We start from the raw sequence: 27,997 nt of genomic DNA, 5'->3' as shown, positions 1-27,997 counted from the left end.
GTCGAATTCTTGGCATGTTATAGAGGAAACCTTGATTGTACCGTTTAAATTGAACTATAAACTGGAATGGCGAAAGAATTGAGAAACCTGAAATGGCAGCATGCCATTTTAACTAATTAGCTTGAACAATTATTGTGGTATAATGCAAACAAAGTTATAAATTAAGTTCTTGGTGGGAAATGGGTTAAGTAGCATATGATGTATGAGTTTAATCAATTACTCAAGGTTTCTTTGATATAGTGGCTAGCTTGGAATTTAACTTATCGATGCAAGTTTTATTTATAAAGTGTACATTTATTTGATAATTCGTTAGAGGACAATTAATAAAATCATTGGAACATGGTGGAGGTTATTATAATTTGTAGATTTATTTAGTGAACGTTGACATACTTGTTGCTTTGGAAGGAGGATGGGATTTTAAATTGACTAATTGCCCGACGGATGGGCTGTGTGCATTGATTTATAAATATATAATAATATTGTGATAATTGAGCAGGTAGATAGTCCAATTTTTAGGGGAGGTGCTGCCGAAATTTTGATAGAACTTAGACTAATTTTAATTAACAACATAATTAATAAGTTTATTTGGATTAATTCTATAATTTGGTACATAATAAATATAGTGCTTTGATTATTCATTATCTTTATCATTTATTTAATTATTTACATATTTATTTACTTATTTTCATTATTATCGTTAATATTGTTATTTATTTTATTATTGTTGTTTATTGTTAGTACTATTTATTTAGTTATTTGCATTTGAGAATGGATGTCTAATTGTGCATTACATTACGATGTTTAATTGATTAATATGCTTGCATTTAATTGCAATACTTGATTAATTGTGTTGTGATATTGCTGTGCTTTGTTTGTGTGGAATTGGGATGAAGTGGGTCACCATGGGTTTGTGAGACCGTTACCATTATATGGATCCAATATGATTACTGTTAGCCGGGTAAATGGGAGATCGGCGCCCCCGTGTGCACCTACCGTTAACCACGGGTTGGCTTCTCGTCGTTGCGCACCGGACAGTCTAGATTTGATTGCAGCCCGCAGGGTGGCCTCCTGTTGTGAGCGCTTGATGATTTAGATTGGATGGAGACCACCGAGTTGCCTCCTGTTGGTATGAAAAAGAAAAGAGAGGATAGAAAAAAATGAGAGGGCTGGTCAAGTGAGGATTAGACCGGTCGGCCAGTATGGGGATCGGCTCCCTGGTGCACATGTGAGAGGATGAGCCATGTGGGAGGACGGCTCATCGGGGGTTCGGTGACTCCACTGACTAATTTCCACGTGATGTGATTATATGAAGATGTTAATGATTGTGAGTGCTGGTGATGTGCCATTTGTGTGACTGGCTGCGTGAGCATATAACTAGTCGGATGACTAGATTGATATGTTTACACATTTGTGTGACTGCGTGTATTATGCAATAATTATCACTCCTTAAGAAAACTCACATGTCTTGTTTAATTTTTCAGGAAGTAAGTTTTTTTTTCTTTAATCCGATATAGGCTATGTTCCTTCAGTGCAGGGGAATAGAGAAATTTTCCTAGTTCTATAATTATTTTACTATGTAATTATATGTATAAAAAGCTATGTATACCAAATAGTTAGTGACTCCGCAGTTGTAGAATTTGTGTACAATTAGTCGTGTATTAACATAGACGATATAATTATGTGAGCCCATAGTAAAAATGTGATGTATTGTTAATTGAGCCCGAACTGTGGTATATTGTAGCTGATAAATTTGGGCCGAGATTTAATAAAATCTTGAGGTTTATTTTCCTATCAATATGGGCTGAATGTTTAAATTATATTGAGATAGTAAATTTTTAGTGTTTCAGGCTTACTACGGGCCTCGGGGGCCTTAAGCTTACCTGGGCCCTAGTGCCGGTCCGACCCACGGAATCGGGTCGTGACAAAATTAATGGTGTCGAGATCCGCAAATTCCGATTAATTGAAAAATTTGAGGACTATATTATATTATTTTTTTATTTTTTTAAAGAATATTTTATTTTGATTAATTTATGTTGAGATACAAAGATATATAGATATCTCATAATTCTATAATACGTGCAATTCTTCTATTTATAAATATATATATATATATATCCAATTTGTTTTGCAGAAATTGAAAATAATCTAATACTATATGATGTGACAACCAATATTTACGAAAAAAGAAAAAGAAATTAAAGTGTTGCCCGTATAAATATAAAAATTGAAAAACTTAGATATAGTTAAATAGATATAAATAATAAAAAAATTTAAAAATTGTAAAAGTGATATATATATATATATATATATATATATATGAAACGTATGAAACAATATTTTTTATATATATTTTTATATTTTTTTCCATTTTGAAGTTTATTTTAAAATTAAAATAATAATCTGTTTTTTTAAATAATTAACATCGTAAATCATCAATGATTGAAAATTCAATTAGAATAATATAATAATATATTTTGCTAATCAATTAATAAAAAATATTAAAAGAATTCTAATTTATCAATTATTAAAAATTCAAGTTATTTAATAAACACAAATTATTATCAATTATCAAATGATTAAGGATATTTTAATATTTCTAAACTTTCGCTAAAATCATTACGAGTAATCTCATTATTCCTCTCCTCATTCTCACCTTTCTATATAATATAGAGTAATATTAAATTTTTATAAAATCAAGAGTTATTAGATTAATTAATAAATTATAATTGTTTATTATTTTACGATCAACAGTTGATAATTGATATATTAATTATCTCGCAATATAAAATTCTCATCAAATTGTCCATGTTTATATTGTTAATTAATTATTATAACCTAACTTAACAATATTGAAATTATAATGAAACAATAATGAAAAAGAATGTGAGGTAGGCTGTAATTGAAAGAAAAATTTGTTTCACCGAATTAAAAAAAAAATATGATTAAAATAGAATAAAAAATGAATTTGATACTTTTCTTTTTTTTTTTTTGTCATAATATATAATTATATTCCTTCACGGCACAAATTATTTTTTTAAAGGATTTGAAAAATTCATAAAATTAATGAAGAACATTTATAGCATCCGTTGAATTTCAAAATTCACATGCGTTAAGAATCGTAGCGAAATAGAACTCTTAATATTTTAGAATATTATAACTATTGTCCATTCTGGTCCAGTCAAGAACTCTAAAAATCCCAAAGTCCAAAGGCTACTGGCTACTGCTTCAAGCTGTAACCGGATAATTTAGAAATAGAAAAGTCTCTTAGGACCAAATGGAGTCATACATGAACATAACGTCTCTAATTGGACAACTACTAATCTGTAATCAACTAATCATTAATTATCATGCATAACTCGTTTTATCATCATCTAATTATTTTTTCAAAAATTAAGATAATAATATATATCGCTTCTATAAAATTTAGTGATAATTATAATTTCATCTCTTTTTATTTGGTAAACTCAATGATTAATCTATTCAGTCTTCCATCTAAAAATGTCATTTAAGTGAGAAACTATAGTAATTCAATAATAAATATGAGAAATTAAATAATAATAATATATTAATTATAAAGCATCAAATAATCAATTATTAAATATAAAATAATACTTTTTGGACAAAAAGAAAATGGAATGCTGAAATTTCTTGTCATCGCTTTCTTGAGATAATGATATAAAAATATCAAAGTCAATAATATCATAAAGAGAATCAATTTGTGCAAGCCAAACCATATTTTCTTTTTCTAATTTTGACACATATCATAAATGTAATTAGGTAGAATTTCATGTCCATAGAATTTCAGTGGAGGAAGTCTTTTTAATTTGTCCATTCTGAACAAATGTAATTAGTCATGTTTCTTTTATTTATTACCAGGTTCATTGAACTAATTAAAATAACATAATTGATTCAAATAGTGAAAATTCTTGTAGTGCAGAAAACTTAAACTTAAAATTTCTAACTCTTTATATAAGTGAGAAAACTAAACAAATCACACCTGGTTGACATAACTAGTCATATTCTTATCGCAGATTTTTTTAAAAAATATATAATTTTCATGCACTTGACAAAGAAAAATTGATATTTCCTCATTTTGATAGAAATGTGAAATTAACCTTAAATAATTGATATATGTTTGTACCCCAAAAAGAGAAGGCAGAGCTAATAATGCTATTATGTATGTGGTACTATAGTTTCCACATAGTCCTCTTAACAGCCAATGCAATGATTTCCCTTCGATATATAGCATGGCTCATTTAGGTGCATCCTGCATCTATGTATGGGCATATGGCGAATCCTCTCTTTTCTCTCTCTCTCTCTCTCTTTTTTTTTTTTTTTTTTTTTTTTTTTTTTGATTACAATAAAAATAATTCAAAAATCTAAGCATATAAATTTCTTGATCAGTTGTATATTATGCAATTTTATCAAATCAATGCCTAATATCAATTTTTTTTAGTTTGTACATCTTTAGGTTTTGTTGATTCAATGTTGTTAATTGGTGGCTAATATGATTTTTTTTATTAAAACCATTCAGAAGCCTACAAATTTGACTAGTTCATATCTCCTATATTGCAAATTTACAAAAAGGCATATAGTTTTTTTTCGAAATTTAAACTACTCCGTTTCGAGCTCAAAACTGAAACTTATGGATAAGAGAAAAGATATTCAGGTCATCCCATTTCAGCTCTTGCAAGAGGGTATGATAACGTGATTTTAACAGTATTAAGTAAAATTCACAGCGAATATTGAATTAATTAGTCAACAGAGCACAAAGAAAGAATAGTCTTAACGTGCATGCCACGTTCTAGTTGTATCCCAATACAGTGTTTCTTCATCAATCTTTTATCTTGGACCACCTTTTTCATTTTTCAGGAATTCAGAAATATCAGCAGACTCATCAGCAAAAACAATATTTAGACGACGATAAGGAAGCGAGAAGCTATACAGAAAAACAAAGGCGGCCAATAATATGTCCTTTTCAAATGTCTACTTTAAATAATACACAGTTTCTTTCTTGCTTGGTTGTCAAAAAGATTCTAATCCTGCCTTTATATATATATAGCACACAGAACTAGAGTCTTTAACTAATAATGGGTCGATTTCATCTCGTTCTTTTATTTCTTTCTCTCAGTTTCTGCCTCTTCCCTGATATTATATCAGCTCAACTTAGACGAAATTATTATGCAAATATTTGCCCAAACGTGGAATCCATTGTTAGAAATGCAGTTCAGAAGAAATTTCAACAGACATTTGTCACTGTTCCTGGAACCATTCGTCTCTTTTTCCATGATTGCTTTGTCCAGGTAAAGTTATCTTTTTTTTATTATCTTGAAAGTTAAAGATTAAAAATAATGGTGCATGCTTATAACTTTATATTATTTGATAGGGATGTGATGCTTCAGTTATAATTCAATCCACTCCAAATAACAAAGCAGAGAAGGACAATCCCGATAATTTATCGCTGGCCGGAGACGGATTTGACACCGTTATAAAGGCGAAAGCCGCCGTGGACGCAGTCCCAAGTTGCAGAAATAAGGTCTCATGTGCAGATATTCTTGCTATGGCAACAAGAGATGCTATTGCTTTGGTCAGTACTCTTCGGTCTGTACAATTATTATATTAAATTCAAATTTTTGTGTCGTTATATTATCAATATAATGCAGTCTGGTGGACCTTCATATGCTGTTGAATTGGGAAGATTAGATGGTCTAAGCTCAACTGCTTCTAGTGTCAATGGCAAACTTCCTCAGCCCACTTTCAATTTGAATCAGCTCAATTCACTGTTTGCTTCTCATGGTCTTTCCCAAACCGACATGATTGCTCTTTCAGGTAAATTAACTATCATTACTAGACTCAATCAATTAATTTTCAATGAACTTTAATTTAACAAAGTAATTAATTTAATGATTCATAATATAATTTAATGATTGAATTTGCATTACTATGTCATTTTTTTATGTGCTTTGTTTAATAAAAAATTCCAAATCAAAACAGTATTAGATGAGGTTATTTATTTATTTATTTTTTTGAGTGGAAGTATTAAATTAGGTTATAAGTACACTGATCCAGTTATTGTTGGATAACTTCCAAAATTATTCCTAATAACGTTAACGCGTAAGTTTTCAAACCACGTGGATTCGCAAGATGTTGGGGCCCGCAAAGTAATACCACGTACGCAACATGGGTTCACAGAACAATTCTGTTGCTACTTTTGATATAATAGCCTGTTTTATTATCTGGCATTAGCTGGTAATCACTAACCTAAACTGGCAGCTAATGAAATTGAAATGACGTGGATAAAAATTAAGCGTTGATTCTGTGTCACCACTCAACTTCATGATTGCTGCATGTGATGCGAATTTCTGTTTCTTTTGGCAATCTTGTCAGGGGCCCACACCGTCGGATTTTCCCATTGCAACAAGTTCGCTAACAGAATATACAATTTCACCCGTCAAAATCCGGTGGACCCTACACTCAACAAGGTCTACGCAACTCAGCTACAAGACATGTGTCCTAGGAACGTGGACCCCAGGATAGCAATTAACATGGACCCCGCAACACCCAATACTTTTGACAACGTGTACTTCAAGAACCTCCAGCAAGGACAGGGCCTCTTCACTTCAGACCAAGTACTCTTCGCAGACCCAAGGTCGAGGCCCACGGTGAATGCATGGGCCCAAAACTCCGCAGCGTTCCAAAAAGCCTTTGTCGCGGCCATCACGAAGCTGGGCCGGGTCGGAGTCAAGACCGGTAAAAACGGGAATATTCGTAGAGATTGTGCTGTCTTTAATTAAAAAAGAAAATTAGAGGTCACAAATTTTGTTCACAAAGCCAAGAGAAAGGGGGGTTTAAGTTGTATTTAGAAATTGCACTCTTCGTTGAAGATAAAAGTACGTGGAACCCATATGAAGTTTTACGACGAGCAAATTGTATTAATTAGAGAAATATGGGTTTATGGGATTGCTAATTGAATAAAATTTTTGTAAGTGGAGCGTCCATTTTTAATAAAGAAGAAGGGAATTGGTTTTACTGTTGCAATTTCTTTCTTTTGAGTAAACCATGTATCTGGGAACAAGAACAAGGGTATCGTTGAAAAGGCACATGGTTTTATTACCAGTTGCATGCAGACATATAGTAAGCAAACAAGAGACAGCTGGAATGATTAATTAGATTGCCTAATAGGAAGAAATATTAAATTAAATTAAAACTAGATAGAGATAAGATGCTAATTAAAATAAAATATCATCTCATCTTAATCTAATCTAGAATTCCCCAGTGAAGGTTAAAGCCTAAAACAGTGAATAAACACTGTACATTAACACATATATATGGTTCCAGGTTTCTGTTTCTTTTCATAGCTCATCTTCTGCAAGACATTGTATAAATCTTCATCCTAATTTTCTACCAAGCCAATAAAAAAAACACTATGAAAGATGATAATTACAAGCATGCCACCCAAATTTGGAACACGATGTTTGCTCATCAAAAAGCCAGGCTCAAAGAACAGTCACATTCAACAACTTAAATCAATTTCTCCATTTCACATTCTGCATGAGCTGAAATCACCTTCTATTATTCAGAAAGTGCACGCCCAGTCTCATTATTTTCTTGGCCAATTTTTATCTTGAAAAGCAAACCTAAAAAGCAACAAACTTTCCAAATTAGACGGAAAACATTTAGATATGGACGAAAACTAGTAAGCATGGGGTGGTGCGCCTGGACAACATAAACCTTATCTGACTAGCCAACATAAACCTTGTCTGACAAGACCTGTCAGATTCTTGAATAATCCTCAAACCAAGGAGGTAACAAATTCTCTATAGTCTAAATTCCACAGTGAAATGTGGTTGAGAGAACAAAGTGGAATTAGCTCTGAATCGTGAGTCAAACAAAATTTAGTACGACGTTCATTTGACACAGTCCCTTGATTTTATCAGCCTATCAATTCACATCCATGATTCATGCTCCAGTTGCAAGCCTGCCAAATGAAAAATAGAAAGGACTGAGGAGATATACCATAAAGATGGTTCCCTTTCTCTGTTTGAGAGAGCTCCTTGACCTGGGCTCTCAACGCTTATAGGCTTGTGGTATAGTTCAGTTCGTACTCGTATCAAGCTGTGGTCTCCGCCCCTTTCTCTCCATCAGTCTAGAGAGTACCTTACCAGTCATACTTTTCTCCCCAAGGATTCCTTATTTCCTGTGCTCCCAAATGGATATCATAGACCGCTCTGCAGATTGGATGAGAAATGAGCAACGGAGCTCCTTGCAAATGCATTAAAGATAAAAAAAACTTTCCTGCTTCTCTATTTTTGGTTACAGAATCATATCTAGTACAGAATAAAGCCAAAGCCTGCAACTTTCATTTAAGCTGCAAACTATTGCTTACTGCAATATTATAGTTGTTTTTCTGATATCTTCAACTACCCATTTAACTCACACCCCATCAGGTACTCAGGACTGCATTTGAGATTGTCCGCCTCATTTAGAACACAGTTCCTGCAGAACAAAGAATCACCTCAACCATCATCATTGTTTGCCCACTAACTTTTATATTAAAGAACAAAGAAATATGGGGCACATCTTCCAGATAGCCATGAGAGAATCACAAAATCTCTGTCGCAAAATGCTGTCAAGTATTAGTGAAATCTCAAGATGAGTTTCGAGTATGCATAGGTATTATATTGCAGGCTTTGAAACATCAGGAAACACCCAACTGCAATGATAGGCAGCCATAGGACTATACTGTATTCCTATCAATAATAATCTAAAAGTAAGATCAGTTGAGGGGGAGAACTTCAAACTATAAGCAAAGAAGCAACATCATAAGGTTTTCATGATTTTGAGTTGAATTCAGAGAAACATCATTCCGCAATAAGATTTTCATGTCATTGTTGAAAAATTCAACCCTCTTGAATAAAAGTTGTTACTTTTTCCTTCCAGAGTCACAAGAAAGCCAAAAAGATGACTTCTGCAGAACAATTGCTTATTTCAAACACAATTTTCCATCACAAGAATCATTACAAATTTAAACGTTCAAATGTCTAATCATGTAATTCTCTCATGTTTCTTTCACTTTATAATATTGCCATTTCATCAGAGGAAGGGAGAGAGAGAAGAAATGAGACTTTATGGATAAAAAAGTAAAGTTTACGAAGTATGTTATTCCACATTGCAAGCCAAGTAGAATAAAATGGATAGATTTTTAAGGGTCTAAAAAATAATAATAATTGCAATATAATGAACTTCAACCTGCCATCACATACTCATTGAGATGTTCATATAAAGTCTCTATAAAGTCGTACACAGAGGCTTTACATGCATGCTAGTCTCTCACGCTCAGAAAGAGGACATACAGAAGTGCGCGCAGTCAAAACAAATGCACAACCCACGGCGCAGAGTAACAGATACACCGACTACACTTGTGGCAGCAGGAAATCATCTAATGATATAAATAAACAAAATGAACTGTTAAAGGAGTATCAAAATACATAATAGTTGACAGAATAAAGACAAACATAAATGTTCCTAAGAGTATTGCAATACGCAAATGCAATCAACTATAGAAGTAACAAAAAGCTATTCCAAAAAAATTTTAAAAATGGTTTCTGCTTTCAGCAGGATGGCTCAAGATAGAATTCTGCAAGTTTCAAACGCCAGAAAAAGAGAATAATTTTATGGCCTGCCAATCATGAAGGCCATTGCTGTAAAATTTTCTTGCAGAGTTAAGGACTACTATGATGCAATGAGTGTCTGTTGTTAGCACAGATAAAGATTAAGGAAAAGAAATTCCCAATGGTAAATTCTCCATCTATAACGTTTATTAGAACTCTTCTGAGAAGGATACAAACAACTGTAGCCTTAGGCCTGAAAATTGGAAATGTAAGCTTTATTCACAAAGTTAATAAATTGAACAAACAAACTATAGAGTCAGTTGAAGGAGAAAACTGACCATTTTGAGACAGCTAGATTCTTACAATGTCAATGTGTTTATACTCTACCATGTCAGACCCTGGAAATAATCAGTCCAAAGGCCTATATACAAACTAATCAACTTAATCCAAAAATTCCAATGACTTACTATTTATGTACTTCACAGTTGTCACAAAAAACAGTGTGGTCAACATCATTATCAGAGTGGACCCTGCAACAGCATCAACTCAAAGTCCCTTGTAACCTAAACTTCCCTTCCCAACAAATATTGCAACAATATTATCGTTCATTCTTCTAATGCACGAAAGCAAACCTTCTCAAGTTGCATCGGCCACTCTTCCCCTAGAATCTGAGGGTTTAGTTCCATTGCAAGCTGAAAATCTAACATAGACACTGAAATGGGCCCACTTGGTCTTTGTAAACATCTCACAGGCCACAACCCATTCAATCGAGATACAGTATGACAATGTCCTTGGCCAGTAAATTTCTTGCCAGATCTTGAACCAGCTAAATCCATACATGGCTTTATCAATCTCTTCAAGTAAACATCCAGGCTGTTATTTAACAAATTGGCACAATCAACAGAGACTTTTACTCCCTCCATCTCCAATTTCTTCTCTAACCTCTTCCTTAAAGAGTTGGTATCCGGTAATCCAAAATTATTTTGGCATGTCTCCATATGATAAGAAGATGCCGGCCGATTACAAAGCACTTTTCGTGCTCCTTTTGTGTTCAATAGGATGCCAAGAGGAGCTCTAACAGGGCTCCTACTATAAATGCTAGGACTTCCAGCAGCTTGATCAACCTCTTCTCCATCTTCCACAGAGCCTGGGGGTCTGCTGCCAAGAGAAAACAGTTCTGTAGCACTCTGTTGTTCTTGATTTTTAGGGACTAAATCTTCAAATGCAATATTGTGACTCTTTCCATGAGGGCCAAGAGGGCTAGGACGATCCCTAAACTTGCGTTCACTAAGAACTGACCTCCCCTTACGAGGGGATTGGAGAAAATCTCTACAGAGGGACTGAATACTACTTTTCTGATACCCATTGGACACTTTTACACCTAAACCACTTTCAGCTTTGCACTCCTTTGGTGGGGGCATCTTCGAGAGATGTGCATTTTTTATAATTGATCTGAGCAGATGATTATGAAGGCGCATGTTTTCCCTCCCTATTGTACCAATGAAGAGTCTATCAAAGTCAGATTTGCTAATTTTAAGAGATAAAAACTTTGTGAGGAGATCAAAGTATTTCTGTGCTTTTAGATGCCCAAGCTTCCTCTCAATCTGCAATTTTATTTCTACTGTATCTATCCGGGAAAAATGCCGAGCTGCAGCCATTTTAGTCTGAAATCTCCTCACTATATCAATCATCAAAATAAAATATTCCAGTTACACAACTCATTACAACAAAAATTGCATGAAAGCTAGTTTCCCAATTAAATAGATAAAAATGAAAAAAATTGTTAGTTTAATTATAATCCAAGACCCTCAATCCATTTGTTTCTAGCAATTCACTACCGCCAAGCAAAGTCAACAGTAGAAGATTAACTAAATTCTAAAACAAAAGAAACAACACCCGTATAGAAATTAATATCCAAACGCGATTTTTAACTTCATTTTGATAATTAATCCTTCAATTCAATCATTTATACACTAAATCAAAAGTCAAGCATCGAATACGAAATCTTCACCACCCAACTTGGCTTTCACATAAAACAAGCAAAGAAAACAACATAACTCGACAAGAATCAAACTTTCCAAAGATATAATGGTAAAATCCAGCTCCACGGAACAACCTACCAAAATTTTCCCGAGAAAAGAAAAAATAGAAAAAAAAACCCAGAAACCCAGCAGAGCAATTCAGACATTAAAAGAAGAAAGCAAATAAATGAAGTAAAGAAGAAGACAAAAGCGAACCTGAATTGAAGAAGTACGCAATTGAATTGAATTTCCTTAAGCCTTCACTGTAGTATTGAATGCAATTCGATGATCAGTAGCTACTTTTTTCGACAAGAGAGATTAGGGCTAGTAAGGAGCGAAAGAAGGAAGGAAACAACGAGGCTTTTCGAAGCTTCTTATTAAGTCATCCGAGTCAATGTGCACGTGCGTTTTGACAAGTGTTAAGAGCTGTTTTGGTGCTTTTTTTTTCTTTGTTTTTCAAAGTTTTGTAAAAATAAAAATAAATAAATATAATATAATATTATACACCTGAAGTCACTGAGTCACTCACTCACATATCCATTTTCTGTTCCCGGAAAGTGAGAGAAAATTATTGGGTCACAACGTGTCTAAAAGTGACATGGACTGCATGTCCGTTGGTTTAACACCTAAATACTAGTCAAATTTTATTCGAAAATGGCTTTTTTGGAAGTGATTGATAGATCATTAACGGGAATGGAAGCATTATTTTTTTATTTAGAAATAAATTATTCCTTCCCATTCCAATTCAACGGTAATAAATACTCATTTTACTTTATTTCATTTTAAACATTCATTTAAGATTTTAAAATTATATTAATTATTATTTTTTCAACTTTACTCATATTAATTAAGTCTGATTTGTTTTTATATTTATATTCAAGAAGAGCAATTTAGACATTATATTACATTCTTTTAGAAAATCAATAAATTTCAGTCATTTTCTTAATCCATGTGAATATAGCAAATATTGCTATTATTAAATTGAGATGTAAGGAGTATTATTCTTTATATTAAAAACATATAAGTCTTATTACCAAATCAATATGTGCAAAAATATTACGGAAATGTCTATATATTCTAAAACCGTGTCAATCAAGTGTACTATAATTAATCTTCTCACTCTCTATTAAATGAGATTCGAGATGATGTCAATTAAATATGATAACAGTAAAAATATATTAATATTTATAAAAAATAATAAAAGTACAAAAAAACAAGAAAAACATTTTTTTTAATAAAAAAGGAAAGCTAAGCTTCAAGAGACATACAAGCATAAAAGAGAGTCAAGGATATATATATAAGAAAGATATATTTTTTAAAGAAAAATCAACCAAAATAAGAAATAAAAGATTAATAAAAAAATAAAGAAAGAAAACGACTAAAGTTTTTCCAACAAATAATATAATTTACATGTTAATTATTATAATTAGTTTAATTATAAAATTATAAAATCAACTGATCGCTGATCTTTGCAGAACCCTAATCTTCCTTTTACCTATAATCAAATTGATTCACTGGAAGAAAAAATGAGGCAAATTTGGTAGTTCTAAGTAATAACCCCAAAATCAAGGCTCAAAAACTTGATTCATTAAACCATGGCAATTCAACAAAGTCTATGCATGCTCTTCTTAACACTTTCTAGGCAACCAAACAGGAAAAAAAGGTGTTACCTGGGCGAGTAATGCAGTGACTTCTCCAAGCAACCGTGATTCCATTTTACTTTTTTTATTTCTCATAATTTTCCCTCATTTCTTTCTATCCTTTTCTGTCAATCGTTGAAACTCGATCCAAATTAATTTATAAATTAAGCAGCCAAGATCACAACTTAGCTATTTGTATGATATCTTATTTTCAGACTGGAGTCTCAAGGATAATCCTTTGAGACAAAAGCTTCCCTCCAATTTGGAGATGAAAAGTTATAAAAATTCGACAGTGAAGAGATTATTTTGCTATATTTATGCATTACAACTTACAAGTTACAGTGGATGCATGATTACTGCCCATTCATGAAAAGAATATATTTTATTGACGAATGAGTAAATATAATTAAAAGAGGAAAAAAATAGCCCGCAAATGAATTTTACCTGCAACATGTAAGAATTTAAAATTTAGAGTTGCTATTATAGAGAGAGCTTTAACTGAATACCGTCCAGCAGGCCCCAGCATAAATATACATATGCAAAATATTGTAGCTGAATTAATTACCCTAGAGAAACAAAAATCGAAGCCGTTGTTTTCTGGGTCCTGAATTAATTTCTTTTATCAGTGCAGGTTTCAAGCATTTCATTGGCTTCTGTGTTATGACTATATATTGTTGGTTAAAGCACTACAATGAACATATTCTTCTCGAACTCCTTTTTAGGATTTTTAGTAAGTTTTATTTAAAAAAAAAAAAAAAAAAAAAAGAATTCTAATTAGTAAGTTTTGACTCTCTAATACAAGATTTGTGCAAAACTTATAAAATTAGGAATTTAAACCCTAATTGAAGTCAAACTAATTTAAAGGAGAGAAGAAGAAGAAGAAGGCAATCTATTAACATATCCAGACAGATAAACTAGGAGAAACCCACTCTGAAATCTCAATAACGGTTGCCAAATTAAGTTGGAAATTAACTAATAAACCCAAAAGAATTAAAATAAGAAAAAGTTGAATAAAAAGATAATTAAGCAGAAAGCCAAGCAGTAGCAAATACTACATTATGTCCTTTCCAAGTAAGTACAAGGTCTTCTTCTTCTTTCTTTAATCCCCAACCTGCTGCATGTTCAGCAAGCATCGTTTTAACTTCAGAAACTGCATCTTCTCCAAAAGAAACACTTGTAAAATTTGCATTTCTCATTCTTTGAACCCATTTGTTCTTTGGCTCGATCCTTTCTACTCTTCGCAGCCCTTCATAAGCTATCACATTCTCAATCTTCCAACAAATATCAGCTTCATACCATTGCCTTTGCTTACTTCCTCTTGGAAGAAAAGTGTCCACAGTATCATATGGAATCCATAAATAATTAAAAGCTGACCTCAATCTACAAACTAAATTATTCGAAGTAAGATCTGCATCTTCATCTACTAAAACAACAATTGTTGGGTCTAAACTTCGAAGTGATTTAAGAAACATTGTTCGAAAAGAAGAAGCTGAGGTAGAGTCGAAAGGGTAAATATTAGAGTTGTTCATAATAATACCAGAAGAAAGGGTTTCTTCGGGAATGTAATGAAGTAACATATGACAGTTAATAACAAGTGCTTCGTTATAACTTTCTGCGTACACCAAATTCTGCATTACTCGAAGCTGTTCGATTAAAGTAGAAAATCCATCAGAATAACTCGAAGGAACAACTCGAAATTCCAAAATTACGTTTCGGGACCTAGCGAAATTTATCAACTTAGAGCCTAACTCTTGATAAGAAAGATCAAGCATAGGAGGAAATATAATATCTTCATCAATAGGACTAACAACAGTAAGCTTTATCAATGGAGTAACCTCGAAACGACTAGAAATAGCATCGATAAGAGTAGGGATTTGCATGCAATGAGTTAAGCTTAAATCTACAATATGAACAACTGAAAACCCTTCAATAGCTTCTAAAATAGCAGCATTAGCAGCAGTGAAACCGAAACGATGCCATGGAGTTAAATCAACAAAACCAGCAAGTTCAATAACAGAAAATTTATGGGTATTTATAGAAAGATTATTGCAATGAGCATTAGCCATAGCAGCAAGAAGTTTACAAGTACCACTTTTAGCAGCACGTGCAATAAGAGCTTTAAGGAAAGCACAAGTGAGCCTTTGATTAGAGTCACCTTCAGGAGAAGCAATGTTGTTTAAGACCCATAGAATTTGTTGAGCTAAAGTAGCATCATTGCTTTGAATTGCGTTTGCGCAATGAACTAAAAGCTGTTCCATGCAATTTGCGTCTCCTAAACTGCTTAAAGATTTGGAAGAAGGGAAACCAGCTGGCCATGGACGAGCTCTTTGGGTTTGATTTTTGTTCATTGTAGAGATTTGGTGCAAAGGAGGTGGTGGAGTTTCAGTAAATTGCATCATTGACAAAGAAAGACAGAAAGAAAGTAAGAAAGAAAGGGAGCAAAAAGGACAGATAAAATGAAAATCAGAAATCTGAAAAGAGCAGAAAAGATGGAAAAAGACCAGACTAATAGTAGTGGGTACCTTAAATTTTCCTCTTTTTTGGGTATTGGGAACGGAATCAATATAGACAGACTGGAAGAATTCTGTAAATGAATCTAAAGAAATAGACAGTTCAGCTTTATTTGGGGATTATATTGAATAGGGAAAAAGGACTGATCAATAGAAGAAATAAAACCCTCATCCCAAAAACTTTTAGTTCAAGTCAAAATTTTGGGCAAAAAATTAAATAGAGGCTATTCCTTTGATCAAGAACAGCCCTTTTTCAGTATTATCGAGATGTATTGAAGAAGGCACCAATTCAAGAAACCTTTCTTGGGCATGAAAAGGTTAATTCTTTTTCTTGATTTCTCTCTTTGAGCTCAGGAAGCAAGAGAGAGAAGAAAAACGATGAGGAAATATAAAGGAGAGAATGAAAGGAGGGTAGGCTAATTCCTGTTGATTTTTGGTGGCATGTGAAGTAGCCGGCCAGGGTCTTGTCTTTATGTGGGAGTTGTGATTTCGTCATGTAATGAGAGTGGTGGGGATACTTGTTAGAAAGATCACTCACTCACGGGACACCCATTATAATATTTGTATACTTCCCATCATCAACAAATCATTTTCTGCATTTTAACTTTTTTCTTGATACCCTAAATTAATTTTCAGGGTTTTCTAAATTCACAATCTATCATCATGAAATAACTTAATTCACTAATTTTGAATAGGAAGGTACCATAAAAATGACTTATAGCAGACAAAATTCTGTCATTTTCCAAATCCTACAACGACAATCATTCTCTTATCAAGTGATTTCATTTCCCTCCCTCTCTTAATTAACTAATTATATAACCAAGAGCTCTCTCTATCATCACCTCATGTTTCATATGCTTTCTACAACAAAGCCAAAGCCTCCTCCATAAATAACAAGCTATAGCATCTACGTGTAAGCCTAAAAATGAGACAAAACAGTATTTATATATACAATAATACAAACATAAACAAATATATTAGTCGCTATTATTCCTAGTCCTAGCTACTAACAATGGTTACACTCAAACAAAGACACCAAGAGTCTGCGACTGCGAGCATAGAAAAATATATACATATATATCAATATTTCTATGCTCCTTTCGTTTTCCCAAGCCATTCCAACGCCATAGGTTAGACAGTACAGCACGTCTTTTTGAGCTAAATTTTGGCTTATCTGAAAATTTATACTCATCTCCACCCACAAAATTCCATGTGGCGAAGTCAATATGATACTATAATAAACATTCTCCATTGTTCTCTTTTCTCTCTCTCTCTCTCTCTCTCTCTTTCTTCTAAATTAGTGAAGATGGATCTTATCCAGGACCAGTTTGAGATATCATTTCTGTACGTATATGAATAACAGGGCATATTTATAAGGATTATATTGGGTAAATACATATGTTTTGAATTAAGGAGTATATATACACACACAAATATATTCCTTAGTTGTGGAATGGGATTTTATTCCTGCACTGCACCTTTACACGTGATATGTATAGCACCTTTTTGTTCCCTTGCAACAGTACTAAACCTTTTTCTCCCAACCCTCTAGCCCCACTCTGAAATAGACCATTCAACCATGCCCTCCAGTCAGGGGGACACCCCATTTTTTGGCCTTCTAATTAACATAACTAATTACTATTATTTATGGATATTATACAGAAGTTGATTCATTATATTACTAAATGCACAAACTTAATTAAGTTTTGGCAAATTAACATTAACTGAAATATTAGTAGCATATATTATCCCTAGAGATATTACTGGTAAATGATTGTGTTGTCACATCTTAGTAACCGTACTTCTGATAACTTTATGAAATGCTTCATGTGATTTCCAAGCTGTGGTAGCCCTTCTAGGGCCATATACAAATCTTTCCTTAGCCATTATATAACAGATATACGATTTTACAGTTGACACCAACAAAACCCTAATTATATACATATACATAAAAAATAAAAGAAAGAAGAGATTTACACAGGCTGTGGCTCTCACAACCTGTCTATATTAACAATTACATTCCTGGCATGATAACAGCAATACCACAACTGCTAAAAGTTTTTCAAGGCCATTACACTCTTTTCATCCCGTTTACACTCTCTGGCTGTGCATGACACAAGTTGTGCCGAAAATGTTTTTTCAAAGAAAGAAAAAGAAAAAGCTTGCTCCATGTTGGTCCTTAGCAAATTATATTTATCAGTATGGTAAAATTTAAAAGCCTCTTATTGTTAGAGAACTAGAGAAAAGCTGACTCAGTTTTTTCACTCTCGTTAGCCCTTATTTTGTTCACAAAATCAATTAAATATTAAAATATAAACTAATGTTGATTATCTGTCTGAGAGGACATTGATGAAATAATTAAATGTATGCAGTAATATATAGGTAAAGAAGAGTATGAGAAGAAGAATCAAGAATCTAAGAAAAGCACATAAGGAGAAACATATAAGTTAAGGTTGTATGGTTTTAATAAATGAAACTTTATAATTTTGAGGAGGATTCCTAAACTTTTTAGATACAACAACTAAATGACACACAAAGCTAAATTAAAAAGGAAAAAGAAAAGATTTCAAGAAAGTTTTGGAATTTTTCTGAAGGGAATTCTTGGGCACCAACACCAATGGCCTTTGGGTTTTCATTCATTAAGACAAGATATAAAACAAAGCACATGAAAGTAAGGAATTAGCAAGTAACCATGTGCTTAAAGATACCCATCGATATGATTATTGATAAGGAATTATATAATTTGTTTTTATTTGGATTATAAAGTAATTATGAACTATAATTAGAACACTTGGAGCAGTATTATATATGTTTGTTTAAAGTTTAAACAGTAGAGAACTTGCCTAAAACATATGGAGGACAAAAGAAAGAAGACATTGGCTTCGAATGTTGAGCTATAGAAAAAAGGGAAATGCCTTTTTCATGCACATTGATTTATCAGAATTACTTATTTTGGTGACTTCTCGTGGATTTAAGCCAGATGAATCCACCCAATCATTACTAAGAGTGACCTACCTACCTAGCTAGCTACCTTATTGTATGAGATTTATTTTTTTAAAAAAAATAATAAACTAAATAGCTAACAACTGCACTAATATTTATTAAAGAACTAACCAAAGAGTGTTGAAATGAGTGGTTCGACACTCTTCTCCTTAAGTAAGGTTGAGGTTCGATCCTAATAAATGGAGTAAATAAGAGCATTTTACCTTTTAACAGGCCAATCAACATTTAGTTGAAGTATCACTTAAAATTATTTGAGCAATAATATCCTAGTAGTTACTGAGTTGCTGATGATACACTCGCTTTACAGTTAACTTCATCCACTGGACGGCTTCTTTAAGGACCACTCGCTGTCTCTTCTCCACTCGTTAAGAATTGGACCCCTTGGCCCAACACCTGAGTCCCAACTTACTGTTCTATTATGTTTTTTTGCCAATTGCTTCGAATTTTCATCAACTTGAATAATGGATATGTTTATTATTATTGCGTGTTTTATATTTTTATTAAACACTGTTCATTAATTTATAAAATTCACATCTATAAAAATAAATTTCAGATTTACAATTTTTGTTCCTATCTAGCCACGAAGCCAAGACCATGGGATAAGATTTTTGATGTGGTAATTTGTATTTAATGCACATTGGGGTTGCTCTCCACTCCCGGCGATGAATGTATTAAATACTACGTCGTTTGCATCTTTGAATTATCTTCTGTATAATGGGCCTGTTGCTGCCTGTAGTTGGTTTGTTGGGCATATTTGGGCCTTTCTTTTATTTTTCCTCTGCCAATATTTGTCACTCTTGAAGCCCATTGTTTGTGTAATCTGATTATAATAATGATTTTTGTAATATCATAAAAAGAAAAGGATATCAAATAAAACCAAATAATAATTAAGCTACAAGACATTTGTTTATTTATTTATTTTTCTTCATACGGGAAAAATACATCTGATGTGAAAATAAACTACAAATCGATCATCATGTCCTTGGGATGTTCGATTGCTTGAATATAAAAATTTAACACTATGCAAACTTTAAAATGTCTGAAACAATATAATACATTAAAAAAAAAAAATAGTACATTCTCATAATTGAGTCATTTTTATTAATAGATAGAATGGTTTAGTTTTTTGTTCTTTTATAAAAAAAATCAAATACAAGGTACAGGAAAAGGTTGGAGAATAAGAAAATTAAAAAAAGAGGCAACCACCTCGTGCTCAATCTGAAATTTGAATTATATCGAATTCATGATGCTCTCCGCCTGCAAATCGCATACCCAAGAAGATGGACCTTAACCATGGGAGCATTATGGCAAATATCAGTTTTTGTAGGTCCCCCTCATGGTTCATGCACCCACCATTTTATTCCCTTCTCTACCTTCTAGAAGAGAAAGGGAAAATATTATTTTTCTCTTTTTTTATAAATCAATTTAAAGTTTTATAATTATCACATAATAAATAGAATAATCTTTCAAATCAGAATTTCATATAGTCTCTATATTGATTTTGTAATTTTTCCATTTGTCCTATCAAACTCAGTATTTTATTTTATGATGCCACTAAGACAATGTTTTTAAATTACTTCATAAATTTAACAATAAAATTATATTTCAATTAAAGAATTGGTACATATTTTTTAAGATATTAAAATGAAAAATCAGTACAATTTTTTTTTTAATGAGAATAAAAAAATTTTATTAAAAGAAATAAAAAGTTAATTAAATTATTTTTTATTCAATAATTAAATTAAAATTTCAGTACTAAATAAAAACTTATCTTAATAGAAGCATTATAGACAGGGATTGGTTTTGGGCTGCCAGATGCAGAGTAGGCCGTGACTAGGATGGAGGGGACATGTTCACGTGGGATAAAACATTCTCTGACGTCAGCTTGTCCAAGGGTTCAGGAGTACCATCTTAACAACCCGTGCCTTGCTTTTCGGTCAACGATGCCGGCGCCTGCGCTTCTTGGACCTAAAGCCCATACTCTGTTTTTTTTTTTGCAAAAATAAAAATATATCGAGATATTAGTTAAGGGAAATTAGTGTCTATGTCATTAATTAGAATGCGTCACTTTCATAGCAGGGAAATGGAATGCCAAGAGTAAAAATTATTATGTGGGAGACCAACTACCTACTCTCGGTATATCGACGTACTCATATATTAAAATAATAAATACAATTTTTAGTTAAATAAATATATTCTTATTATAATAAAATTACACAAAATCAAAAGAAGGTATTATATTTCTTTTTTTTTTTTTTTTCTCAGTGAATGGTATTTCTTACCATATTTAGGTTTAAAAGAAAGTTTTTCTTACTATCAAGAAAAAGAGAGTTATAGAGGATTGTGAAGAAAATTGGAGTCAGTTTTAATGTATTTTTAATTAGTTTGGGGCATGAGGTGGAACGTAGATAGGTGTTTCTTCTTTTTTTTTTTTTTTTTTTTTTTTTTTTTGACATTAAAGATAGGTGTTTCTGTATAAGGGAGTAAATGGCATGGCATGACTTTAAAAATGATTGAAAGGCCAGACCGAGACGTCCCTTGCGGAAGCCAAGACTTAAACCCTCCAATGAAGGCTTTTTAAGTTATAGATGTTAAAGCAGCGGCATATATTCAGAATCGCAAAAGCCAACAAATGGGGTCCCTCTAAAAATATATGGAGAAGGTAACAACGTCATCCTCATCCACTCTCAGGCTAACCCAAACTCTCAACTTGCAATAACAAATCGACCTCTCCATTTTCACTACTTGCACGCCAATCTTTCAAATACCATTAAAAAATAACACCCTTTATTTACTTATCAAGATTCTTATTATTAAAATATATAATGCCTTAACCTAATCATAAATCTGAAACTGTCCATCAAAATTTAAATATCCTGCAAAGTTTAATGTTTATAAATAATACTTGACTCAATATCACTCATCTTGTGGGTTTTCTCATGTTTTAATTAATTATTGTTAAAATAAATTATTAGTAAGGAGGCCAAGGGCTTGGACCTACCCTGAAATTTTAATTTGCTATTATATTTTTAAAAAATATATATAATATAAACAGAGGCTTGCATCTCTACCAAGAAGTTTGGAATTTGTGGGGGGATTACTTTATTTAAATGGAAGGGAGAGGGCGAAAGAAATTAGGAAAGGGAGCGGTGGTGGAATCCGCGTCACAGCTTCTCTCCGTTTGTCGGTTTTTCTTTGATTTAATAATAAACAAGTGCTGGCCAACCAAATTTACTTAATTATGCTTTTTCTGATGTGGTTTTTCTTTTAATGGGATCTGATATTATGCAACCGGGTTTTACATACTTTATGCTACAACCACGAATGTTAGAACACAAACTTCTCCACCAAGTGTAGGTAATTGTAATTGGTTGCCAATTTTATTAAATTCACCAATATAGTTTGGCATAATTAATGTAAAAATTAATGCAGTCAATTTAATTCGGTTAAATTTGTTATTCAGTTAAAATTTAATTGATTTAAAAAATAATTCGATTCACTTGGTTGTATTAAAAATTCTATTCAAATACTTGTTTCACTGTCATTTCTATTCAGGATGTTTAAAATCTAAAACTATTATTGCTCAGCAGACATTGCCTAAATAATATAGATTTATCAATTAATTTTAATTCAATAAGTTTGAAATTATTTTTAAAATTAAAAATGAAATTTGAAAAAAAAAAAACAAATCAATTAAATGGTTAGTAATGATAAATAGATACTATTAACTATGCATCTGTAATAGTATGTTTTTTTATATTATTTTTTTGAACAATTATTTCTACGTATTTAATTGAAGATTTGCATTAAATGAATAACTTTTTCAGCATATTTTATAATAATAGTATTAATACAATTTGTACGTATCTAACTGGACTAAATAGAGAATTATTGTTTTATACTGACTTTTAAAACATATTCTCTTGAGCATTAGAAATAAGATTTATGTTCTTAATTTTGATTTAATTAGTATGAACAAATGCACATTGCTTTGTGTTTTAATTGATTAAAAAGTGAGTTTCATTTATTGAGAAAATAATTCTCAGCGAATTGGGCAAAAACAACTTTTATTTGTGAAATATTAATCAATGATAAAATCTATGTGATGACTCACTTTAAGTAAACTTATAAGGTTTCATTGTGTAAATATTGCATGTAGATTTTTAATCCAACGCATGAAATAAGCTAAGCGACAATCTTAAAGATTAAAATTATTATTTAAATAAATTGTCAGTGATTTATTTTATTTGACAAGAATCTGTAATCTTTACATGGAGAACATAAATTATTATGCTGTGGAAAGTTGAATTAATAAGGAGTTCAATCATGAATTTTTAGTGGAATAATTTATAATTAATTATAATAAGAATATACTGGTCCTGTATGGATTCTTATTATAATTTGTAGCCTTATTAATTTATTCATCGGTCTTTATTGTGCCTTAATTATTTGGACTGTATGTGGGTTATGTATTTTAAATTATTAATAGATTAATTTTTTAATTAAAATTTTATTGATTAATTTTAATTAAAAAAGGAATAATATATTTTTATTTAAAATATTAACTGCGTGGGTGACAGAACGATAAAAAGAAAATATTGTTCGCTTCCCACATGGAGAAGAGAGGACATTCATTTTTTAATACCATCTTCCTGTAGAAATATATTCAGAAGAAAACGGTGTAGATTCTCAAGAAACAGACGTATTGTTTTTTTTTTTTCTACCTACTAAGAAAAATAAGATTCATAGAATCAATTAATGTCTATAGCAGAAAACTGCAGGGTAACTTGAAGATATCTGGAAAGAATACGGTGAGCAATTCTGCACTACAACATATTAGTTCTTGTTTGATTTGTGTTTTTTATTTGCTTTCGTACTTGTTTAGATTCTGGATTGCTTCCACTGCATAATTCCTAGTCCCATCAAGTAATATTTATTAAACAAAATTATACTCTCTTCATCCGAAAATATAGTTTGTTTTAGGGTTATTGTTTTTGTTCCAAAATATAAGATGCTTTGAATATTTTATAGAGTAATAAATGAAAATTTTGAACTTTACTCTTCTTACTATCTTCATAAATTACCCTTAGTTTTGATAAAAAGGGTAATTTGATCAAATTACTTGTAGTTTTTCTATAATTTAGAGAAATTAATTACTTCTTTAATTTATAGAAAAACCTTAAAAGATTTATATTTTAAGACCAGAGAAAATAAGTAATACCACAAGGTAAAGACTACCATAAGTAAAAAAAGATGGTGACTTTTATGTGAAAGCTGTATTCGGTAACAACTTTTGAAGTAGCTTTTAGTATTTTAAGCAATCAAAAAGGTGAATTTTTTTTTTACAATGCTCGGTAATATAACGTTTGAACTAACTTTTAGAAGTTAAGATAACGTTTTATAAAAGGTAGGTTAATCTCTGTAACGTTTAGTTTTTAGCATTTTATGAAAAAGCTACTAAAACAATTAACAGCTATCAAAACAATTAATTTTGCATGTCAAATCTGAAAAATAATAATTTAATAAAGTGATTAAATAGTAATAAGTTTACTTTTGGTTCTCATGCTTAATGATTTTTTGAAATGGCAAAATAGTTTTTCTAAAAAATAAAAAGAAAATGGTAGAATAGTTATTGGATGCCACAAAAGGTGGCGATAACACCAAGTGGGAAGGAGCCAAGCAAAGCAGAGTTGGGCGGTGACTGATGGAAATGGAAACAACCAAAAATTTTCCCAAGTGGTGGAGAAGGTTCCGTGGGGTTCACTTCCAAATGCGGCGAGACGCAGCATAACATGTAAAAAAGAAATTTAACGGAAAATAATAATAATAATAGAAAGAAAAAAAAAAAAAAGCATTTTCTTCACTTTACAAAAATTGATCTCTCTCTCTCTCTCTCTCTCTCTCTCTCTCTCTCTCTCTGATTCACAAATAAAAAAAATCCAATCGCATTGATGATGTGGATCCCACCACTCCCAAGATAGGAGGAGATGATAATGGCTTCACTTCAAGTGGCATCGTAATAAATTTTAAAAAGTGCTAATAGTATTTTCTGTTTTATAATAATTGTCCGTATTACATTCTAATTATATTTAATTTTAATTAAATGTAAAAAATTGAAATTCAACTTTTACCTTTTAAATTTTTAATTAAAATTATCCGTAAATAATGATATATATAAAATTAGTTTGATACGTAAAAATTTGTGAAAAAAAAAAGTAAAAAAAAAATAGCAATGAAACTATTGCATCAGTAGACTATAAATTTTTGCATGAAAAAGAAAAATAACACTGTGAAGTTAAAGAATAAAAAGGAAAATGTTAATTAATTAATTAAGACCCACAGAGAGGAGGTAATAAAACGACAGCCAAAATCGACGGTGACATGGGCCGTACTGATTGCTGCCCATTGGCCAAGAAAGAGACGTAGGAACTGCGACTTTTGTAGGTCCCATGCTCAGTAGAATAATAAATAAATAATAAATAAAATAAAACACAATCTTCTCCCAATCCCAATCTCAATCCATTGATTCCTCCTCTTCTTCACGTCTCTTTGCGTCTTCCAAAAGCCGCCTCCTTTCTCTCTCTCCATCCCCTCCTGCCAAGCTGTACAGCCGAAAGGAAGTATAACAATATTTGCTATACTTGATTCTTGTTTGCTTCAAAATAATCTATCATAGGACAATATAATTTTCAAAATATATTTTTAAACAAATTATTTAAAGAAATAATATGATTTACATTTATTTAGAATTTATTAATAAGAAAATTATTCTCAAATTATGCTTTTTAGTTTTCTTACCTCATAATAAGATAGCGACAGCCACAACCACGGTTATACTCGATGTGTTTCTTTATATTTGACAATTTTTTTACTTTGCATAGAAATTAAAAAAATAATTCGATTATTTTAATTTTATAAAAATTAAGAGTAATTGACTAATTATTTTTTAATTAATATTCATTTAATTGAAATTAAGTTTAATGTAAATCTCTTGACAAAGGTAAAATTAAATTAAAATAATTAATACTATCTTAATTTTCTAAGTGTCATCTAAATGGAAAAAAAAAATAAAAAAACTATCAAATGTAACAAAATTAATTTTCTTTTATACATCATATCACACGGTTAAGTCTCATTATTTGTTTATTCATAATAAACTTATTTTTCTTTTTCATCAAACGCATGTACAAATAATTCTTTTTATATATATAGTTATTATTTATTTTGAACGCTGTGTTAGGTTTAAAAGTAATTTTAAAACTAAAACAGGGGCTAAGATGGGTGGTACTAGCTTAGATAAGGTCAGTTACCTACTAGAGCTAAATTATTTTGTCCGCAGAAATGACATACGATTCCTCCAATAAAATAGGTGTTTAGCTTCTATGCCGCGTAGGAAACTGGTCAAGGCTTGAACTTAGTAAACCAAACTTTCCTTCCCATAACTTACTCTTGGATACCCCCAAGGTTGGATTCATTAACGTCAAATCAAAATTTCTAAATTTTAAATGATTTTTAAATTAAAATACTTTTTCAAGTTGCAACTATATGCATTTTTTTTTTTTTTTTTTTTTAGTGCAATGAAAGATGAACTAACTAAGTAGATGTAAATTGTTGTTTAAAGAATTGGAAATTACATGTGAACAATCTACCCAAATTCACTCTCAAAATGTAAAAAACATGAATTAGGGGGATGTAACTTAGGTAGGGTTTGATTTCTTTGTTATGGGCATAGCTGACAACTCAACTTGACCCACTCCAGAATTATCTAAACACACACCAATCACATGCACATGCATTAACCCATTACTAAAAATGAAATAGCTCTAAATTTATTAGATATACGAGAATAAAAAAATTCTATATCATTAAATAAACAAGGAAAAATAATTCTCGAAAGAAGAAAGTAATTTGATTTATTATTCATGTCATACAGTCATCACTTGACACAAAAGAAATTAAAACAAAAAAAACAAAAGGAAAATTACCGGCAAATTCATTTGTTCTCTTGAAGAGTAGTAAAAAGAGAAATCCTCAACCGGTAATTTACAAAAGCTCGCCGGAAAAGTAATCTGATCCCGGGTAAAAGTAACAAAAAATCATCTATAAAGGACTAAAGAGGAATTAATATTTTTCTCTTCCTTCCATGGTGAACGTCAGATTCACAAAACTAAACAAAAAGAGAAATTATCCTCTTCTCTTCTCTGTATAATCTGTCTAAACAAACAGGTTGAGCAGTTTTCTCTCTCCTCCATTACCGTATTGGTGATCTCCCAGTATAATCTCAGAGCATGTTGTCGTTGTGGTCACCGACTCCTCCGAATTCATCGACGGTGTTCCCGACCGCCGGGCTTCCGGTTTACACGGCGAAGTTTTAGGGGAAAAATTCGGAGTAAGGCGAAGATCCAGATCGTTTGGAGGGAACTGTAGTTGTAGCCGTTGCCGCTTTATGGTTACCGGTTCATCATTTCTTTTTCGTTTTGGCGAAACTTTAGATCTCGAATTAGAGAATCGGGAATGAGGATTCGGAACCTGCAAATTCCACATGTCCGTACAAGTCCCTTCCGCTTCCGACCCTTCATCGGACGTCGGAGACCGAGATCCTTCTTCGCCGGAGAGTAATTCAGGCAACGGCCGTAGCATGCCGCCGCGTAACACGGTTTCTACAGCGGCTTGACAAACATGCCAGTTACCAGTCCAAAGTAAACCTACGGCGCCGTTTACAGGATTAACTGTTCTACCGCAGGCTTCAAATAACAAAGATTGAAACAAAGCTGAAAAATCAAGAAAAACCAACGTCAAAACGAAGATCCGTTTCTTTTTCTTTAAGAAAAAGAAAAAAAAAAAAAGTACTAGGGCTTAATTTAGTGTATATATACTAACCAGGGCGCTGGCTTTCAGGTACAGCAGAGATAAAAGACATGAGGCCGGCACGGCCAAAGAATTTTGCGACGAAGACAGTAGCGTGGCCTTGTGCTTCAGGGCTCTCGATCCATTGTAAACATGGCCGTAGAATACAGGTTTCGCTGCACCCTTTGCGTAAGACTCTGCACCCGTTGCAACTCATTTCTTTTCCTTTTCACTTCAATAATAGTCACATGAACACAGTGGCTTACCCCAACCCGAAAATGGTAATTTTAAGCAACACAAAAATTTTCTTTGGGCACAAGGCTAAGATTGAGGAGAGGAAGACAGAGAGATGAAGAGGAGAAATT

At 32.0% G+C, this 27,997-nt stretch overlaps 4 protein-coding genes across 11 annotated transcripts; 1 reads left to right on the top strand and 3 right to left on the bottom strand.

The window, feature by feature from the left end:
• Window positions 1-4,519: 4,519 nt before the first annotated feature.
• On the top strand, window positions 4,520-7,038 carry LOC149497890 (peroxidase 51-like). The gene is made up of 4 exons (XM_089719036.1): window positions 4,520-5,303; window positions 5,387-5,587; window positions 5,664-5,829; window positions 6,388-7,038. Exons 1-4 carry the CDS (start codon window positions 5,091-5,093, stop codon window positions 6,792-6,794), a joined length of 987 nt encoding a protein of 328 aa, XP_089575162.1. The 5' UTR covers window positions 4,520-5,090; the 3' UTR covers window positions 6,795-7,038.
• A 768-nt stretch (window positions 7,039-7,806) lies between these two features.
• On the bottom strand, window positions 7,807-12,003 carry LOC105639827 (uncharacterized). Of its 8 annotated transcripts, none has more exons than XR_016320031.1 (5): window positions 11,849-12,003; window positions 10,079-11,289; window positions 9,264-9,439; window positions 8,387-8,496; window positions 7,807-8,228 (listed from the first exon to the last, which is right to left on the bottom strand). XR_016320031.1 is itself a non-coding variant. In XM_012223988.4 (2 exons), exon 2 carries the CDS (start codon window positions 11,267-11,269, stop codon window positions 10,217-10,219), a length of 1,053 nt encoding a protein of 350 aa, XP_012079378.1. In that variant the 5' UTR covers window positions 11,270-11,289; window positions 11,849-12,003; the 3' UTR covers window positions 9,872-10,216. The 8 variants fall into 8 exon arrangements, 1 of the variants encoding a protein (XP_012079378.1); XR_016320033.1 differs by having other exon boundaries at window positions 9,354-9,439; XR_016320028.1 differs by having other exon boundaries at window positions 7,807-8,496; window positions 9,250-9,439.
• A 2,142-nt stretch (window positions 12,004-14,145) lies between these two features.
• Window positions 14,146-16,188, bottom strand: LOC105639828 (scarecrow-like protein 32). Its single transcript, XM_012223990.4, has one exon. It carries the CDS (start codon window positions 15,669-15,671, stop codon window positions 14,295-14,297), a length of 1,377 nt encoding a protein of 458 aa, XP_012079380.1. The 5' UTR covers window positions 15,672-16,188; the 3' UTR covers window positions 14,146-14,294.
• Window positions 16,189-26,757: 10,569 nt separating this feature from the next.
• On the bottom strand, window positions 26,758-27,997 carry LOC105639829 (LOB domain-containing protein 37). Its single transcript, XM_012223991.4, has 2 exons — window positions 27,666-27,997; window positions 26,758-27,556 (listed from the first exon to the last, which is right to left on the bottom strand). Exons 1-2 carry the CDS (start codon window positions 27,847-27,849, stop codon window positions 27,000-27,002), a joined length of 741 nt encoding a protein of 246 aa, XP_012079381.1. The 5' UTR covers window positions 27,850-27,997; the 3' UTR covers window positions 26,758-26,999.

This window comes from Jatropha curcas, chromosome 3, assembly GCF_041381405.1.
Source record: "Jatropha curcas cultivar XTBG-Jc1 chromosome 3, XTBG_Jcur_1.0, whole genome shotgun sequence".
Classification (NCBI taxonomy): domain Eukaryota; kingdom Viridiplantae; phylum Streptophyta; class Magnoliopsida; order Malpighiales; family Euphorbiaceae; genus Jatropha; species Jatropha curcas.
The sequence above is the reverse complement of the archived record's forward strand: the minus strand, read 5'-3'. Positions and strand labels throughout refer to the sequence as shown.

What these genes read in the sequence shown, in the direction of transcription:
- LOC149497890 (XM_089719036.1), top strand. Translation starts at nt 5,091, where the DNA reads ATGGGTCGATTTCATCTCGTTCTTTTATTTCTTTCTCTCAGTTTCTGC. An exon ending in TCCATGATTGCTTTGTCCAG is followed by an intron (nt 5,304 to 5,386) that starts GTAAAGTTATCT and finishes ATTATTTGATAG; the next exon opens with GGATGTGATGCTTCAGTTAT. An exon ending in CAAGAGATGCTATTGCTTTG is followed by an intron (nt 5,588 to 5,663) that starts GTCAGTACTCTT and finishes AATATAATGCAG; the next exon opens with TCTGGTGGACCTTCATATGC.
- LOC105639827 (XM_012223988.4), bottom strand. Translation starts at nt 11,269, where the DNA reads ATGGCTGCAGCTCGGCATTTTTCCCGGATAGATACAGTAGAAATAAAA.
- LOC105639828 (XM_012223990.4), bottom strand. Translation starts at nt 15,671, where the DNA reads ATGATGCAATTTACTGAAACTCCACCACCTCCTTTGCACCAAATCTCT.
- LOC105639829 (XM_012223991.4), bottom strand. Translation starts at nt 27,849, where the DNA reads ATGAGTTGCAACGGGTGCAGAGTCTTACGCAAAGGGTGCAGCGAAACC. An exon ending in ACCTGAAAGCCAGCGCCCTG is followed by an intron (nt 27,557 to 27,665) that starts GTTAGTATATAT and finishes TTGATTTTTCAG; the next exon opens with CTTTGTTTCAATCTTTGTTA.